This window comes from Xiphophorus maculatus, chromosome 15 (genome assembly GCF_002775205.1).
Source record: "Xiphophorus maculatus strain JP 163 A chromosome 15, X_maculatus-5.0-male, whole genome shotgun sequence".
NCBI lineage: Eukaryota > Metazoa > Chordata > Actinopteri > Cyprinodontiformes > Poeciliidae > Xiphophorus > Xiphophorus maculatus.
The window spans coordinates 6,435,396-6,455,459 of record NC_036457.1 but is presented as its reverse complement, the minus strand read 5'-3'; the positions used below and the strand labels follow the sequence as shown (position 1 = coordinate 6,455,459).

General features: G+C 36.9%; 1 protein-coding gene across 9 annotated transcripts in view; it reads left to right on the top strand.

The window, feature by feature from the left end:
• The first annotated feature begins 200 nt into the window (after positions 1–200).
• The window catches only part of lama2 (laminin subunit alpha 2), a 156,758-nt gene continuing 136,894 nt past the window's right edge, over positions 201–20,064 (top strand). For 4 of the 9 annotated variants that reach the window (XM_023347288.1, XM_023347287.1, XM_023347289.1 and 1 more), the window contains exon 1: positions 203–384. In XM_023347288.1, the coding sequence (XP_023203056.1) occupies positions 306–384 (79 nt within the window). In that variant the 5' untranslated portion in view covers positions 203–305. Of the gene's footprint in view, positions 385–20,064 lie in introns of all 9 variants that reach the window. The other 5 variants (XM_023347282.1, XM_023347284.1, XM_023347281.1 and 2 more) reach the window with 2 other exon arrangements.

Here is a 20,064-nt window from a genome sequence, read left to right as displayed (position 1 = left end):
ATCTCCAAGCTCTGTTTCAGGGGAAAAAAGCGCTGATGTACTTTTTAGGACCCTTTTAGATGCCATGTTTTAGTGCCCGTCTCACCTTGAGAGGTTTTTATGTCTATCCATCTTCATATCCATCCATCTCTCTGCACTATTTTTGAAGGAGGAGGAGGAAGGAGGAGAGAGAAAAGGAGGAGGCCTGCAGGAAAAGTTTGGCTCAACTTGTGTGAAACTTTTCTGTGTCATTCAACACCAAAGCGCCGGAGAGGACGGCGCGCACTCCGCGGCGCGCAGCAGGGCATCAAACTACACAGCGCGAGATGGATCGAGTACTACTTCTTTCCCTACTGGTGCTTATCGACGCGTTGCTATGGCAATGCTGCCATACCCAGCAGAGAGGTGAGTCATCAGAGAACGATAGGTAATCGATGCTCCAATAGCCGCCGCTGTTGTCGTTTAAGAGTGACAACCAGAGCTCGGTGTCGAAAAGAAAGGTCCTTGTTCATGCCCCGAACTCTACTTTACAGCTAAAAGACCGACTCAATATCTGACACAAACCTATGAAAAACACTTCCTCTGGTCTGGCTTTTCCATTTGTGTGTAGCCGAACCACATCTCGACGCACACTAAGTCCCACGGAAAAGTTTTAAATGGGATCAGATGAAACTCCCGTTATCGATGAACACAGGAACGAACACATGTGAGCCAGAAGGACTTGCAGAGAGATTTTGGCCTGCTTGTTTGCTCTGTTTGAGAAGTCGGAGATTACAGACAGACGTGTTATTTCTAAAGCCATAAATTATGTTGAGTGCTTGAACCTTTCTACATCATGAACTTTTAAAGATCCTCTGGTGTTAAGAGGCAGAAAAATGTCATTTGGCTACTTTGGACTGCAGCAGGAAAACGATTAATCAGTCTTTCAAGTTTAACTTTTTAATACTATCAATCATTTATCCTGCAGTATAGCATAAGATAAAAGGCACGTGTTATTTAGTAAGTTATGTTTTTTGTTAAATGTTGGAGTGTTAGACGTCTTATGTCATTGTGATTTAATACTGATATCAGAATCTTGTCTGACACCGCAGTAAAAAATCTTGAATTTATGTTATATACTTTTTTAAGGATTCAATTCAGGGTATCTAAAGACTCTTTACAAAAATAGTCATTTTTATTCAGCCATATATAAATTCCAGATTGTATTCAGTCAGACTTGCAGCATTCACATTGACATTACAGCAATCTCTAGTACTGAGCATGCATGTGGTGACAGTGGAGAGGAAAAAATTACCACATATTTTGGTGCATCTAAAAGTATGAGTTTTATATAATCTCCGTCTAAATGTACAGAGAAAAAGTGGATTTATAATGTTATAAAGAACAAGTGTAATAGAGAGTGGTATAATGGATGTAGACCCTTACATCCATTACAGTGTTACAGTGTTGTTGATATGTTATCTTGTTTTTCTTCTCGATACTTTATGACCACCTGAGCATGTAGGGAAGAAATTTCAGTGTTATATATACAGTCTAAAACAGTCTTAACCACTTGAAGTAATCAGAAAATCTGACTTTTACACTGACAGAGCCACTTTGATCCTTTGGCAGACCTTGAATCTTCATCACTGTAGATGGAGCACACGCAATGAGCAACATAAAATTAATTAGAATGATGCTATTCATAAGAATAGATTTAATGTTGGTACAATCCACACAAATGTGTAGAGCAATGAGATTAGATTCATAACTATACACACATAGACTCTATTGTGCACAAGTACTATGATGTTTGTACATATTAGTCAATGTTTTTTTTATTGCGTTGGTATTGACTAAAACTAATGGACAGAAGTAAAATTTTGTGGTTTTGTTGTTTGGCAGTCAACATTGTATCTTAATATAGAGCAGTAAATGCTCTGGGGAAAAAACAGCTTTTGAGTCTGCTTGTGTGGGTGCAAAAGGCTTTGTAGCATCTACTTGTTGGCAGTAGTTTAAAGAAGTGTTGGCCTAGGTGGGTGCAGTCCTTATGTGTTCCTTACTGGGTAATTCCTGTGATCTTTGTCCATATTCATACTATTGTAGGGTGATATGAACTGCAACCTTTCAGACATATAGTTTCAGTGCAATTAAATAGGGGTCAAAGTCTCTACTGGTTTGTCAGCAGTAGAGAGAAGATAAAACTTAAAAACTTAAAAAGGAATAATGGGATTTCTCAACATAATGTCAATCCAGTTTATGTTGTCCATGAAACATATACTGTAGTTCTCTGTCTGCAAACTTTAATTATTATTTAATCCATCTATACATACTTTCTGTCCCCTTTTATAAAGAAATGAATAGTATTCATTTCTATTCATAAACCAGACTAATCTAATCAAAGAAAGATAATATGAGTAATATTAATTTCTTTATAAAAACTCAAAACAAAACTAAGGCGCAATTGATGTTTTCCAGATATTTCCAGTTTTATGTTGTTAATAAAATGTACATGCAGCCTTTGCCTTGACTTTGCTGTATTTGTTTCTTGGCACTATCCTTATATATATATATATATATATATATATATATATATATATATATATATATATATATATATATATATATATATATATATATATATATATATATATATATATATACACGGTATAAATATATATATATAAGAGGATAACAGTTTTTCTTTGCCCAAGATGCACAGATCCTTACAATAAACAGCTCTCTGTGTCATGATGAGGCTATGGAGGCTGTACTGGATCAATATGTAGGGAGGCTGAGTTATCAAGTGAATCTGAAGATTTTAATAAAAATGATGAAAATATGAACTTTTAAAAACCATGGGGAGCCAGGGCAGAACAAAAAATATTTTCCACAGAGAAAAACCAGCAAGGCCCCTCGTGTTGCCCCACATGGCGTGAAACAGGGAAGTACGGGAGGAACCAGCAAGGAGTAAGACGAGAAGAGGTGCTTAAGTACTGGGGGATTGAATGCTGAACAAAAAACCTGGGTTAATGAGCTAACAGGCTGCAGGTGTGAGGGGAGAGACAGAGGAAGTGACTTAAGGGGTGAGGAAGAGTACATAGTTAACTAGAAAATAAATCTAATACTAAAGAATAACAAGATCTACGAAACATAATTAAGCTAGAGTAACCAAGAATAACGAGAAACAATAAATAAACTAGAATGTCTAAGGACTGGACTAAAATTAGAAAAAAACAGACAAATCTAAACAAAGAAAGAGACAGAGGAACATAGAATAAACAAACCCAAAACCAACTCAAACAACCCAAGATCACGACACTCCAGTATTAAACGTTTCTTCTTTACGCACTTTCTGTTTGAAAAAGATAGAATTTTTAGTACACTTGGGGGAAAAAAAACAAAACGTGTAAAGAATTTGATAACCTCAATTGAGTAAGGAATGAGACTTGAATTGATTAATCTACTTTTGGAACAAATCGTGCCATGAAATGAACCAGAAAGAGCGACTGTTCTTTTATAGGGCGTGTGTTGTGTGTATTTGTGTGTGTTTAGGTTGTGACATTGTCAACAATGAAAAATGAACAATAGAGCCTAGTTAAAGATGAGGACTGACAGCCGAGATGGAAAAGAAAAGAAAAAAAAACACCAAATAGCATATCAAGAAATTCTGTTGTGTGAAGGTCATATTTTTAATGTGTTTCCTCAAGTAAAAATCAGATACGGTGTTATAAAATTTGCCTAATATTGAGTTGGATTCCGCTTTAGTTTTCAGAAAAGTCCATAACTATCTGAGCGAGCATGGCAGAAAAATGTCACCTGTATTTGTGTTTTCCTGTTTCTGGGATAAAATTCTAGATCGCTGTCGCAACATTGTGGTCTGAAGATGGAGTAGACATCTCTGGTCTCAAAATGTGCAATAAGACAAAAGAGACTTCACTAATTTTCTCAAGCAAAATTGTATAGGAAGACAATGGCAAGTCTGGGTTCCTTTTGAAGGTAATATAAAAATGTGCTAAGCAGGCAGTGGCTTGAACCTGATTTAGCACTGCACATGCTTTGGTCTATCCCCCTCTGTGCATAAGCCAGGATCTAAGTTTTCCCAGAAGAACATTATTTTCTAACTCTACTTATAACTGGTCATAAAGATATAATTGATTATTGAGTTTATTTCCATGCTTAGGGAGAATTTGGTGGTGTTATCTGTCTCCAAACTGATTAGAACAAGGTATTGCTTGCCATGCCTTTTTCTATTTATCTTCTTGAGAACATCCCCTGTTTGTGTTTAACTCAGGAGTGCTGTGGACCTCCTGCGGAGGAAACGGAGGGGGGCTGCCATCAGTATGGGAGCGTTTCTGCATACTTGTGTGTGTGTGTGTGTGTGTGTGTGTGTGTGTGTGTGTGTGTATGAGATAGAGAGAGAAGAGAGTAGAAGAAGGCGGGAGAGGCCATCTGTGTTAGCAGCCTCATTACTAGGCGTGTCAACCAGGCATGCTCTCTGTCAGCAACGGAGCTCAGACAGACACCAGGAGATAATCAGTAGAAGAAAAAAGGAGGGGGAGGAGGCCCAGGTCTGAAAGAGAAAGGAAGATGTGGTCTTCAAGAGTTGTTAGGCATTGGGTGAGATATTAATGAAGGATAGATGAAGTGGGTAGATGGATGGCCCAGAGGAACTAAGGGAGAGGATAAAGTTTTTAAGAGAGATGATGACATAGAGATAAAACTTGTGGTATAATAAAACTGCAAGAGTCCAAAATATAATGAAAGCTTTCCTAACTTTTTTCTCTGTCATGTATTTGCTCTGGTTTTGTTGGCTGATAATTTATTTATTTATTTTTATTGGTGGTGTTAAATGTTCATTCAAATTTACTAAACGTCTTGTTTTAATTTCAAGACCAGATATTCCAACTTTGATATCTGTGGGAGGAGATTTACGTACAGTGTGGTAGGAAACTAGAAGATCCTTTAACCGTCCTACAGTCTTAAGAGATGGGATCATTAAGCCTTTTACTCTGTCACAATGACCCTGCATGCGCTTTTACAAGGCTCTTTTTGTGTGTGGCTTTGAGAACTGATGATCTGATGGGACAAACCCCCGCTTCCCTGCTGTCTGAACACAACATTTGCCACGCTCCTCCTGAGCTTTGCACTAACATTGCAGGAGGGATAATCAAAGACTGTCCTGTAGGGTCTCTACTTAATCCAGTGTGCTTCAGTCTTATTGAGTTTACTCTTTCATTTACTGACTGTGTGTGTGTGGGTAGACCTACTTCCACAGTTTATTGGACTTTTTCCATTGCAAGTAGGTGGGAGGACTTGGTTAGAAAATGTGGGATTTTCCTGGGTTTATCATCATTTTAACCAGAATAGGTTTTTGATTTTCTCCTGATGCATTGGTATTTATGCTTAAGTGTCACTATTTATGTTTTTTTTCAAACTGTAAGTGGTTCAAATGAATGTATATGTCTGTATGTGAAATGAATCTAGATTGTGAATCAACTGGGAAATCAACATTTTATTTGGCAAAACCATGTAACTTACTCATAATATCCACTTCCCTCAGAAGCCTTATTATGCAGCTTTAATAGGCAAAGAATTAGGAAGGCTGGGAAAACTGATTTCCCTGTTGACGTTTATCATATGTTAATATAATCACATCTGCAGAGTGATACGATGATTTGTTGTTTTTTTCCTTCTATCACAGAATTTGCTTGGCAAAATTGACCTTTCTGTGGCTAAAACATCTTTAAGTAACTGCAGGTTATTTTAATGTTGATTTACCCAAATTGGGCAGTGTATGATGTGATGAGACGTCAACACTGGTCATGCAGTGAACATGATGTAAATCCAGCTTAGTTGTATTAGAGATTTTTTTGAAGGTGTGTTAATTTCAGTGTATGTTTCTAAGATGTGAATTTAAGAACAGTTGAGAATTGGTGACTGAATTTGAATGCATAAAGTAGTTGATGAGCCCTTAGTCTTTTTCAGCATTGTTTTAACCTTTACAAAAAAATAAATATGGGAGACAGATTGATCGTTATGTCTAAATGCAGAATTCAGATTTCTGTGAACTCTCTTTCTTCCACCTTTGACTTTGTACTGCAATGATTAGTGTGATTGTTTTGCTACCTTTAACCCAATTATATAAGTTGTAGTTACCAGCATTCAAACCAAAAGTGAATAAAATTGAACAGTCACAACATTTTGAATTTGTATGTTGCATGGTTGCTGCACAAACAAGTCTTACTGTTTCTCCTTTGCTTCAAGGCAGCAAACATATCACCAATGACATTGTGTCAAAGACATTGATCGCACAAACACCAACAGGTGTTTAAATGCTTGGATATTAGAGGATCTTTTTACCTGCTAAAATTAGCCAGGTGCTAATTTGAACTGGTGCTTTACGTCTGCTGACAGTTAGGTTGTGGTCAGGACGAAGGATTTGATTGTAAAGACTTCAAATGCAGTTAATTATCTTGATTTTAGTTTGAATATTTGTCCATACTAAAGGACACTGGACAGATTATGTAAACTCATGCAGTTAAACTTCAGCTGCATGAGTCTATTATTCAGAGCTTTTAGAAAGAAAAATAGACCAGCAACTTTACTGGTTATTCGGATTACTTGCCCTATGTGTATAAAGGACCCTTATAACATCCTTTTCTTCACTCCAGACCCACATGGGGTGTTTACTGCCATAAAGTTCAGTATCAGTCATCGGACAGCAGCACATGGGTTCAGTTGAAGACCTATTCACAGTTAGCTAAATTCACCTTTCCATTTTTATGATGGTAAAGCAGAAAATGTTTTTCCTATTCTGCTTCCCATAGAACTGTTTGGCATTGGGATGGTGTAACTGGTGACCCTGAGATGCCACTCTTTTCTGCAGTTCTATTTCAGGCAGCCATGGAGATTTGTTTCCCTCTCCTCTGCCTTCCATGCATTGTTCGAAAATAAGTTTGGCACAGTGTTTTTTGCTTTTAACATTTTATGTATTGTTTTGACTGTAGATATTGACAAGTTTAAATGAACAACTATTTTCTTGTGGAAATTTTCTGACTTTTACAGTAAGCACACTGGCCATCTACTCTAAGTGACAAGTTTTCGTTTCTTTTCCTATTTCGAAGAGGGGATTAGATAAATGGTCCTCTTTGTCAAATCATATTTAGAAAATTGCTTTAATTGTGCTTTATACATTTCATATATTTTAGCAAAACATTGTCCTGGTTTAGTTGTTGATAAACAGAATGGAATATATCTTAACTATATTAACTTTTGTTATTGCAACTCTATAAGAGGAATACAGTTAACATAGTTTGATACACAATCATTTTAGCAGCCTATAGTTACTATTTATATATTTAATATTGATTTGGTAAATTTAGTTAAAGCTGCTGGAAATATTGTTTTCTCAAATGAGTTCTGAAATTAGATTACTAAAATCTAATATTCAAGTACTTTAATGTAATTAGTGTAAAGTCAATGCAGCTTTTTAGAGACTTACAAATACAAATTTCATCTGATTGTAGTTTCAACTTGTCATACATCAACTGTCTTCCATTTTGAAGGGCTTTGTTGTAGCCCTTCATGTATACTACAGCTATTAAAAAAGGTTTGCTGCTGTGTGTTTTGGAAATGTGCTTATTTGCTTTTATCAATGTGTGGCAGATTATTGGCTTTATTGCAACATCATGGTGTTAGTTGACTTATGGCCTTTTTCTGGTTAAACAGTTCATTCTCCTAAAAACCAAAATCTTTTTTCTTTTTCTTTTGTAAATAAAATCCGGGTCTGTGTATGTGTGTGTGCTACTGTGTGTGTATCCTGGCTGTCTTGTTGTCAGAATAGCATTGATAATGCTGAGGAGAAAATCAATAGTTAATTCTACCAGGGACACAATAGCTGCTCTGCCCAGCTCTATTCCACGATGGGCTTAGACACAGAGAGAAACAGGGCATGAGTTGATGAATTGGTAAGTGTGAGGGTGTGTGTGTGTGTGTATGGGTGTGTTCTTGTGGGTGTGTTTTTGCGAGTTCATATAAGGGGGTGTGCATTTGTGTTGTGCAAAAGACTGTTTGCTGTGAGATATGGATTTGCTGGGAACAATATTGAACTTGAAAAATAAATTTAATGAGTGTTTTCAGGTGAAGGTGCAACATCCAGGTAGGTTTAATTAGATTCCAAATTTAGGATACATATGGCTTATAAATTATTCCATGTGTTTGCATAGCTTTTATAAAGAAATAGAAGGTAAACAAATTGTAATGTTTACCCAGCAAAACCTGCTACCTTCGCTAAAACATGGCCTTTTACGAGGTCACCCCGTATTATGGTTCTCCAACCTGTACTTGACATTGCTGAAATAGATAAAATTACCCATCTTCACTCTGAATAACTGCAGCAGTGGAGTGTGATGGTTTCGTTCCTGTGACCTTTTCAAATTTTTTCACACATCTTCAGCAGCTGTATTCCTAAATTACTTTGCAGCAGAAATTTACTTTTAGTTTACTTGGTAGCATACTTTGAAAAGTAAAGCACAAATCATAAAGAAACTTCTTGGAACTTTTAAGGCCAAATGCCTTTGCAAACAGTTAAAACTTGCTGAGCATGTACAGAAACCAATCAGATGAAAAATTTTGCAGCACTTTATGTCCCGAAGGCAATCATTGTCCATTTCACTTTTAGCTTCAGATCATAATTTGACAGATAATGAGCTGTCACATGGTTGCAGGACATTCGTTTTCAAGGCACACCAAGTTGAGCTCCTGTGAAATAACCTCCTCATGATGTTTTGTCATATGTGTGGTTTACAACAGTATAGTAAACACCGCAATCATGGGAGACATGACTGTTACTAGTTTTGAAGTTCAGAGGAGGAAATAAATTTTAATGAGTTGTAACATTTTATTTTCCATGTTATCAGAAGTAAAGAAAAACAAAAAGAATGCCAGGCATCGTTGGGACGTTTGCCTGCTGTAGTGGACCAGAACTGAAAAGGGGGAGTTCAGTGTTTTAGCATACTTCCTCAGAAAATAGTTCCTAAAAGACTATCCATTCTGACTGAAAAACTGACTTCTGGAAGTTGAGTAGTTGGGGAAATAAACAACATTTTGTCCAATCGTAGTTTCACATTGGACAGAATTTTCGAAACGTTCCCTGGTTGGAAAGTTGAAAAGGAGAAGCAGAAGACATGAAGTTGAGAACAAAATGACTCAATTTTCGTCACGACTTTGGGATATTGGCCCAACTATGCAGATCCCTTCAAACTCTGTCCCAGACAAGTAAGGGTGAATCATCTGCCACTTGAACATCTGCTTTGTCTGATCATTATTTTTATTCTTTTTCATTTGAGTTGCTCTTGTCAGGAAAAAATTTCAGATGGGCTTAATGAATATGCTTCTGAATTTAGGAATGTGTCAAAAGTCATTCATTGGCCACAGTATTTACTTGCTGCTTATGTCCATTCTCTCTATTGGATATTGTCATCATTGTCTAGTGTAAATTCCTACTGTAAATTGTGATGCTAGTTCTTTTCTCTTTTTTTGGAATATCTGAAATTCATAGCAAATTAACAAAATTAACATTGTAATTGTACAATTATTGAAATGTCCTTCAAACTAGAACCTTTATTTATAATTTTTTTATTAATAATGCATTGCTAATCACTTTTAGTTAATCTGTAATAAGCAGTTGCTACATTTTCTGACTCTTTGCAGACTCTTTGCTTGCATCATTTGTATTACAACAAAATCCGCTCCTCGCAGAAAAAACAATATTTAACAGATGTTGGTTGTTAAGTCTGTTTGCAGAAGCTGAGCAGATCTACTCTCAAAATCCCATCAAGCCCAGCAGACTAGAGGTATTTTAAATATTCATATGCCTACAAAGGATGGAAGGTTTGTTAGACAGATAGACAGATCTTTATGTCGGCTGTGGGATTTGATGCCGTGAACTCGCTGCTGCAGCGCAGTATGCCTGACATACAGATGTGCCGCTGAGAAAACAGACACTGCTGACCCTTACACACATAAACACACAAATGTCTGCAGCTGCAAAGAGTTTGGAGTGACCTCCGCCTCTTCATCTTTCTATGCCATTCTCTCATCTTACCCCCCTGTCTGATCTTTTGGGGTGCTTATATTTTCCCAGAGGGCTTCCTGTGGTAACACATGGTGCCAATAATGAGCCCCCCTAGAAAGACGCACACAGACATACAGATACCCCTCCTCTGCATCGCCAAATCCTTTTTTCCTCTCATGTCTGACTCTTTCTTTCCTATCACTCATCTCTTGTTTTTTTCTTCTCCCCTTTCATTCCTTGGCCTCCCGTTTGCGCTCATTTTCCACTTCTCATTTATTCCCCTCAATTTCCTCCATGTTTTCTTCTTTTCCTCCCCCTCCCTTCTTGCACCAAGAACATGTTAAATATTGAATCAGACAAAAACAACTGACAGACGAAATTGTGATTGGCATAAATATTTTTATTTTCTTTAAAAGTGCACTACGTCTAAAAGCATGCAGAACTTGTACGCACTTTCCCCCCATCCACTACTCATCCTTCCTCCTTCCTCCTGCCCCTCATCTCCACCACCCCTTCACTGTCTTCTTTTCATCCTGTGTAGGAGTAACGCTGACAACCTCTGCGGCCGTAGCCGAGCTCCGTGCCTAGCCTGGGATTGTTTGCCTTGCTCCTTCTTCCCCATCAGTTCTGGAGGTCCTATTGTTTTGTTCTTACTTAAATCACTTCAGTTCAAAACCTCTGTTTATCCACAGTGAGCACACTGAGAGCAAAGCTGTCTTTTACAGGAGAAATCTGTCTGACCCAGACAATTCAAAGGGAGCCATACAGCAAGACAAACACCCCCCAGCTTTATTTTTTATTTTGTTTTTCTATTTGTTGGATTTAGTTTGGACTAACTTCTTTTTCTGGGCTCGAGAAATTCAGAAGTTTGGGGAATAAAGCATAGTTTTTAGCTTCCATTGTAAGCCAAGTTGGTAAAGTGCAGATACAAACTGGCTTAATGGGAAGACGTAAACCTGATAAGTATTTGTGATAAGTAGCAACAAATCTTCCAATGAGGAGGAATTTTGACCCACTCATCCTTGCAGAATTGTTTTAAAGGTATTCATAACGAAGGGGTTTTGAGCATAAATAGCTGGTTTTGGTCACACCACAGCACTGAAGTAGATTAAAATCTGAACTTACAGTATACCAGGGCACTCCAAAATGCATATATTTTTTGTATCATACATATTAATCCTGCTTGCTACATGGTGCAGGACTTGAATCTTGCCAATATACATGGCAAGTTGTAGCTTAAATTTTCTAATGCTATATGTGTTGTTAATTTCTGGAGTTAAATTAGAAATTATTCACCATTTTTTGAGCCTGCATAATTTGAGTCAGTTGTAGATGTTGAATGAAAGTGGTCTGCCTTGGGCAGACATAAGGTTTTTATGATTGCTGAGATATTTATCTTTCAAATGAGACAAGTTCAGTCCTGTTTCAAACAAGTTAATTGCTCTCATAAGTTCTATACAAGTTTCCAGTCAGTTAGGATGTGGTTTATGATCTTAATTAAAAGGTAGTAGTCAATTTCCAAACATAGAAAAGCTGCCTTTTGCTATAAACCACCTAACATTAATGACTAACCGATGCTGGCTTTGATAGACTTTCATATATATAGTTTTATTTCTGTTGGCTACCGAAGCTTAACCGTGTATTTTAAAGAAGAAAACTAAACTTTAAGGGGTTATAGTTAATTTTTATTTGATTGGTTTATTACGGCTACAAGAATAAAAAGAAAATTTAGCTGTAATATTTTCTGTGTGATTAAATTGTGACTGAAAAATTTCGAAGGCACATCTCTGTAACAGATTATACCCTCAGACATAATTAAAAAAGTGACTCAACCAGACTTTCACCAACATCACACAATTTTATGGACTGCCTTCCAAGAGAGACATTCTTCTGCGCTTGTTTGCATGTCTGCTGTGGGCCACTGTGTTGTAAGAATGTTTAAGCTGCGGTTTGTTCTTAGAACTGGGTTTCCTCCAAGTCTGTGAAGTTGTGTATTGATACCAGCTGGCTTTAAACACTGCTGGAAATGACCATTTCCCTTGCGTACAACATCCGTGTTCAACACATGGTTTCAGTATGCTTTAAACAATATGAGTTTGTCTCCAAGAAACAGATATCATAGAAGGATGCCTTTGGATATTTTTTGAAGCATTTGTTAGTTTCTTTCTGTGTGTACAGCTGCAATTATTTGGTGTCCTGACCTTTAGTATTAGCCAGCCTCTAACCTGTCACATTTGTGAACCTTGACCTGTCAAAGGTCACGTTACACTGCCTTGTGGTGTTGAGATTACACCCAACTATCTTGCTGAGGGCAGCCCCCCAAATTAACTTGAATTGTTCTGAAGATATGTCTTACAAAGATGCAGAAACTACTTTTTTGTCTAAACAATGAGAAAATAATTGGAAACCTATTAATTACTAAATGGAATTGAAAAGTTGTTTTAATTGACCAAATAGTTTTAAAATTGTTTAGGATAGATTTGGACAGAACAAAAAAGAATAGAATTTTAATGTTAATGAAAACCACAATCTAAAACAGCTATAAAAAAAATGGTTGTTAACCGTTTGGTGTTTGAGCATTGAGCTTTAGTTTGAGAAAACTACTGTAGAACTACTTTCTAGAGCATTTTAAAAATATTCTTAAAGGTATTGGTCACTTTATTTCAAAACTAAGCCTGGGATGTAGGAAACAACTGAAATATAAAACTCTACACTGCTTAAAGTAAACTCCTCAACCATATGGAATATGCATTAAATATTTGGCACGTATGCAAGTCCTGTCACTGAATGGGACCAGTTTCAGCTTGAATGGGTTCCCTGGTGAAGGATCCGATATTCTTAACAGTTTCTGCCTGTGAATGTAAATACTTACAAATATTTTTGGTGTTGGTTGTGAATGCACCATGGTAATTTGTGACATTTCCCTCCTAAGACTTGTGGAATGCTATTAGTTTGATTTTAGTGACACAAACCTAGAAGCTATACATGATACTCTGGTATGTTTGTTCTCATTTTTGCCCACATAAAACTTTGTTTAGATATGCCAAATGGCAAGAGGAGAAACGGTGAAAGCAGCTTTAAAATTTTTTGTCACGTTTAAACATATAGGGAATGTAATTAGGCAGTTGTTTGATTATGCATGATGTTTGAAAATGATCTCACAGTAAAGACTTAAGGAACACAACACAGGTTATTTATGTTTGCAGAGATGCAGAGTTTATGTAGAAATGTGTATATCTTTCCAAGACAGTGGAGAATTTACTTTTTATATTTCTAGTGGCAACACAGATCTTGACAAAACCAGGTTTGAGAACCGCAATCATTGGATCTCTGACCTCTTGCTCGACTGAATAAATTTGACTCAAAGATAAGTTGGAATTAGCTTGTACCTAATATGAAAACATTTTCTCATTGGTAGCTTAAAATGATATTTAGATCTATGCAGTCAAGTTGACCGACAGTACATTAAATAGAAGAATTTAAAAAATTGTTCTTCAAAAACCCAGCAAATGCCATTTCTGTCCTTATTGACCGATTTGTATTCGGTGCACATGGTCTGGGCAGCACAGCTCTGAGATAGAGGGGCACACACATGCACACACCAAGAGGCAGCAAACAGAAAGGCCATTATTTTGGGGCTGAATGTTTGTGTGATTGAGCTGATAAAGCGTCAGAGGAATAAGAGTCTATTAGGCTGGCCTGGTTAGCTATGGATTTAACATTTATACGCACCTCTGTCACCGTGTGTGTGTGGGTGTCTGACAAAAAGAGAGAAAAATGCAGGCAGAATGAATGCATGTGTGGTGTATACACTTTTTGCTTTCCCGTTATTCCAGTTGTTTTTCTCATCAATAACTGTGTGTGTATGTGTAGAACGACATTCTGTAGGTAATTTCCCATTTCTATTATACTTCTTGTATTTCCATTATTCTGGTTCAAGGCAAATCCACAGAGAACCCAGTGCAGAGCAAATGTGTACATGTGACATGAGATGAAATATGTAGAAATATGATGTGTGTGTATGTGTACATGAATGTGTCGACATGACACCTTTGCAGTCCTGTAATAATAGACTAACAACACCAGGGGAATTTTAGGTGCTGGCATGTGATTGGGCAAGACTAAAATGGATAGAATTATTTCAGTCTAATTTCCTGTTAGGCCCAGAAGTAGCCTAGTAGTTTGTCTTGCAAATAACATCATAATGGCTGGAGTTATTTAGCGCTTGTATAAAAGCGCTAAATAAAAGAAAGGATTCTAGATGCCATGTATCAAGTAATGAAATACCAAGACTGACCAAAATTCTGATTGATAAATCTTGTGTATGTAACTGCTAAGAAGAGTTATCTTCTTTTCTTTGTTCACTTGAGTTATTTTATCCAGAACAAATAAATATCTGAAAAATTTGGCTTGTTGAACTCAGGGGTCTGAAATTCTAGTCCTCAAATGGTTTACTTACGTCCTAAGTATGTGGTCAAGTTCTCCAGAGTCCTGCTAATTACTTGATTATTTGGCTCAGGTGTGTTGAAGCAGAGACACATCTAAAAGTTGTAAGATGCCAGGGGCCACCACACATGCCTTTTGTGTATGACATAAAAGTTGCATTAATGGGGCACTACTTTCCACATGCTTGCCGTTTTCCTTACATGGTTTGTGGACTGCAAATGTGAAATATGCCTAATTTTTCTGTTTCCAAGTATAAGAATTGCACTATGCTTTGTTTTACTTTGACTTTTTCACTTCTCTACTTGCTCTATCTGGATGAGTGCTACAGATACTGTTTACCGTTAGAAATTCATACAAGGATGTTTACACCATGGGCAGTAGGGTGCCAGGCAGGAGGGAATGGCACACTCTTAAAAAGTCCTTTGCAGTACTGTTCCCAAGTTGTTACATGTGCCAGCATGTAAAGCGACACTCTTGGCACCCCTCAGACTTTAGCATGATTTTTTTTTGCTATATCCTTTGGCACATTTTTAGATGCTGACTCTATTTTAAAAATATTTCATTTAAATGTTTATTTTTGTCATCTGCATGTGTACAGCAATTTTTTAATCTTGGTTCACATTTGTCTTGTGTGAGAAAGATTAAGGGAAAAGATTCTAGATGTCATGTATCAGTTGCTCATCATGGATTATGGCTTTGCTAGGTTATACAAATAGACACTCACTGCTACATGTGCACATCACAATGTTAAAACTGTGCATTTTATTGCTTTGCTTTTTTCAAGACATCAAAAATATTAATATTAAGCCTTTAATCAGCTGTAGCTTAGGGAATAATGAGTTCCAACCAACAAGAACGTCCAAGAGCAAGTAGCTCCAATGTTATCAGCTGCACTGGCATGTCTACCAGTGCTGAGGCTGTGTGTGAGTTGGAGCACAGGATGGTTGTGAGTCATCTGAAATGTCTCTACTCCAAGTTCCCTTGGGTCATAAAAGTAGAAATGAGCTACTACTTCAGACAGCTCATGTCAATGTTTTTGTTTAAGGATGCTTAATAACTTATCAAAATTCTCATCAAAGGTAAAAACATTTAAAAAAAACCAACAGGTTGGTCAAATAAAATAGTAGTTGACAGAATATAGTCGCTCAAAACTCTTTGACTTTCACACATCTGCATTTGCATAAATTGTACAAAGACCCATATTGGTAAAAAAAAAAAGTTCAGTCTTTTTGTGTTCACCTTATGTTTGTCACTCCTCATTACTTTTAAGATTTGACTATTGGGAAAAATTCCTAAACCAGAAGAAAGTGCCACATTCTCAAATGCAATGGGGAGTTGTTTTTCCACAATGTTTCCCCTATTAAGACCGAAACATTCATCTTTTTAAGATCTTTGGGATTTATACTTTGTTTTTTTCTGCTGACCTTGTTTGGCCCCACAGAAGAAAGCCGACCTAAGCATTCAGCTGCGCCCGAGGCTTGTTCTGGCAGTAGGTGGGAGGTCTGTCAGCACAGTTATTCCTACAGGAGCCCATTGCTATCTTCTTGGTACTCAATTGACTCATTGTCTTCTATTGGATAGGGAAATTCTAACAAAGACGTTGTTCATTTGAAATACATGGAATTTGAAATATTCTCAAATGAAAAATTAGATTTTCTTGCTCTTTTATTACAGGATTTTTTTTTAAGTTATAACTGGAGCTAGTTAATTGGATCTGAAAAATAAAGTTTGCTAAAGATTTTCATTTCCAAGTACACGCTTACTGTTTTGTTAAACTGTAAGCAATACAACACTCTGTAGGCAAGTGATTTTTTTTTTAAAGTTGCACATGTGTGACCAGATGTTGGTTACATAACTTCCCTTCTGACCTTCAGATTTACAGCCTGTGCTGTTAAACTAAACAACATTTACTTTTGTAAAGGTATTGACAATAAATAGAAACTTTCTATATGAAGTCTTTTCCAATGGCCGAAATAATTTTTCAAGTTTGAAAAAGATGTCTAAATGTAATTAAGAGATTTGACTTGATGCATTAAAACAAATCAGCAGAAAATAGATTTGTAAGGAAATCTTGAGTTTTCATGATCTTAATATTACCTTCAGGACCATTATGAGCATGAACACAGTCAATTATAAAAATAGTTTGAAGTAATTTTGTGACTTTGCGGCTTTGCTTATTGGGAATTTAGCAAAAGATTTGTACATAGAGTTGTTAGTCAGAGCGGAGATGAAACACTAGTCATACAATTTTAAAACGTTCAAAGCAAAGCAATAAATCAATGACACTGGAGAACAACTTTTTTAAGAGTTTCTACACTAGAATAACTGGAACTGCACTGAAATATGTTGTGATTCGAATTATGAGTTGTATTTAAATGAAGAGTAAGCTTGCTAAAACTAGCCCAACACCTTGGTAAACTGCTCCGTATGAAATTATTGTTAGGAAAAGCAAGATGTAATATTTGTGAAGTACTTATGTGTGTATTAGACATACTGTATGTTTAGACTCCCAGTAGAAATCTCTGCAAAATATCAGTCACTGTCAGGAATGGTAGATAGGACATGCAGCTACATCTTGCATATCTTGGAAGCAGAGCCAACATACTTATGTACTGTATGTGTGTGTTATTTTACAGAATTTTAAAACTTCTTAATTTTTCAAGTGGATATACTGTATGCCTTTAATTTTACGGAATCATCAGAATAGGACTCGGTATGAAAAATGGCTATTTATAAAGAAATTTCATCAGTGTCTGGGACAAACAATCCTGACTGAAATGTCTTTATGTAATACATTTGTACAATCATGATCTATTTAAACTAAATTTGATTTTTTGATGTACTTTAGTTACCACATTCCATTGGGTATGTAACAAATTCCTGACAATTAGAACCATAGATTGATGTATTTAAACAGTCTTCTTCACCTCTGAGGCGCATCCATCTTTACTTTGAATGTTGTGACTTTTCTCAGTTTGACAGTTACTTTTATCATTTCTTTCCCATGTGCCTCCAATTCTTTTCCTCCCATAAAATTGAGTATTCCTAATGCATAAAATGATCCATCTGTTTCACTGCAGACACGCCTATGTTGTGTTTGTCATATTATCAGCAGCTGTTCACTGACTCAAAGCAATGGGAAAACTTTGAAGCTGTCTATGTTATTGCAGGCATATTTTCTTTTAGAACTTTGTGTATTCTTTTTTTTATAGCAGCTTATTCATAGCTAATATTTCCTTTTCAAGTGACTCAAGACTTTTTGTGTTTTCAGACTAAAGAATGTGCTCATTTCCTGTGACTTTTAGCAATTATGTCTCTAACTAATGTCCCTAACACAACTACTGGAACTAATGATTTGTAAGTAAGATATGAAGAGGGGATTTGAATTGCATGATACAGAAAATTCTTATGATGGCAATATCAGGAGATATTTGCCTTTTTTTCCCATCCATCCATCGATTTTCTTACATCCTTGTCCCAAGTGGGGTTGGGAGGTGCTGGTACCTATCTCCAGCTAACGTTCCGGGTGAGAGGCAGGGTGCACCCTGGACAGGTCGCCAGTCTGTCGCAGGGCAACACAGAAACAGACAGGACACACAACCACACACACAACCACACCTAGGGAGAATTTAGAGAGACCAATTTACCTAACAGTTATGTTTTTTGGGCTGTGGGAGGAAGCCGGAGTACCCGGAGAGAACCCATGCATGCACAGGGAGAACATGCAAACTCTGTGCAGAAAGACACCGGGCCGGGAATCGAACCCAGGACCTTCTTGCTGCAAGGCAACAATGCTACCAACTGCACCACTGTGCAGCCTGTGCAGCCATTCTTTGATATCAAGTCCTTCCTAGACTCCGCGACCTTTAGCATTTTAGATTTGTGTGCCGTGTCACGGGACATTGTTTGTATCTCATGTGCATCTACTGCTGTGAGAGGTTGTCTAAGGTAAAAGGTCTGAAGTGCAATAATTGATGTACATTCATTGATAGTTAATTCTGGATTAATTTAATAAAAAGGAAAAAAGTTGTTAACGTTCATGATCTTGTAACTTGTCTAAGAAAGTCTTTCATATAAAAAGAAGTGATATAAAATAGTTTGGAATGTAAGGAAAATATTTTTTTCAGACTGATCTATTGTTTTCAGAAAGATGGTTTGTTGGAGGTGAAGTAACACTTTTTTAGACTGCATAAGAGAAATTAGCTGGTCAGATGTAGGTGAGCAGAAGATCAGAGAATTTCAAATACTGCATACACAAACTAACTTAAACCAAAGCAAAAACCCCTCCAGGTTTTTTTTTCTAAAGCAATGCATTTCTCCATAGTCCTCTGCTGATGTCCATATTTTTTTGTGTCTATTTGCTGACTCAGCAGACCTGTACACTAGTGGCAAGCTTACACTAGTACACAGCACTGATGATGCATAGAGAAGTCAGAGCTCTAACAATGTGCAGAATCAGCCTTTAACGTGGTAATGTGTCATTTAGGGCCCATTCATTTAGCTAACAACTTGCTTCCTTTTGAAACCTATTAGCAGCAATGGTAAATAGCGTCTCCAGTTTCCACTCACAACTGATCTAGTGCTTGTTTTTCCCTTCAGCTTCAGTGTCCTTGACTTGTTAGTTTTTCATTTCTTAAACTCTCCCCATCTTTTGTCTTGCATACCTTCTCTCTATTACTAATTTCTTAATCCTTCCTCATTTTTAACTTTTTACTCAATGATGTTACCCTTTGTCCATTTGTTTTGTCTTTTTCTTTTTCCCATCCACGCCACACTTCCGCACTTAGGGGCCCATTCATAACCTGTAGCCATTACCCACCAAGCTATTAGGTTTGCTAACAGCCAGATCCATTGGGTGAAAATCAATGTCTATCCAGGGAGCAGTTTGTCTGTAGTGCCACTGTAACAAATGCTGTACACCCAACACACACTCAGCGATTTCCCACTTTCTTTCATTCACACTAAAGTTACTACACACATACAGACTCAAACGAATAATGTAAGCATGTGTAACAGATACTTTGGTCAACCATGCATCTAAACTCAATAGACAGAGCATTGTAGTCGATGCTGTATTGTATTCACTCAACCATATATTAATGTTATTTGAGACCCCTTGTCGAAATTGGCAAATTTATGTTCTTGCTGTTATTCTAAACCTCTCAACACACTCACTGAAGCTGCCAGTTATGGAAAAGGCTAAGAGTGAGTGTGCTGATTTGCTCTGGAAAAAAACAACAACATTGAAATTCCCAATCTCATTAAGCTTAAGACCATTGTAAAGCTCTGTAGACATGGATACACAATCTATTAGTGTCCAGTGCGTATTTTTAATGGATTCTGCGTTTCTGCTTCTCTTAATCTAACCTGAACATTTCCAGTGCCAGAGCTGTTAGCAGTAGCCAGGGGTCAGCTAATAGCAGATGCGAATTCATTAGCTCTTGTTAAAAGTGATGAGGCAGCAATGTGCTGTTCAGATTCAGTTATATCCATAGCATTGTTTTTAAGATCTGTTTGTTCCCTGAAGGGAGCGTCTGTGTGTAAAACAAAAAATGTAATAAACATAAAAAAACACAAAAAGA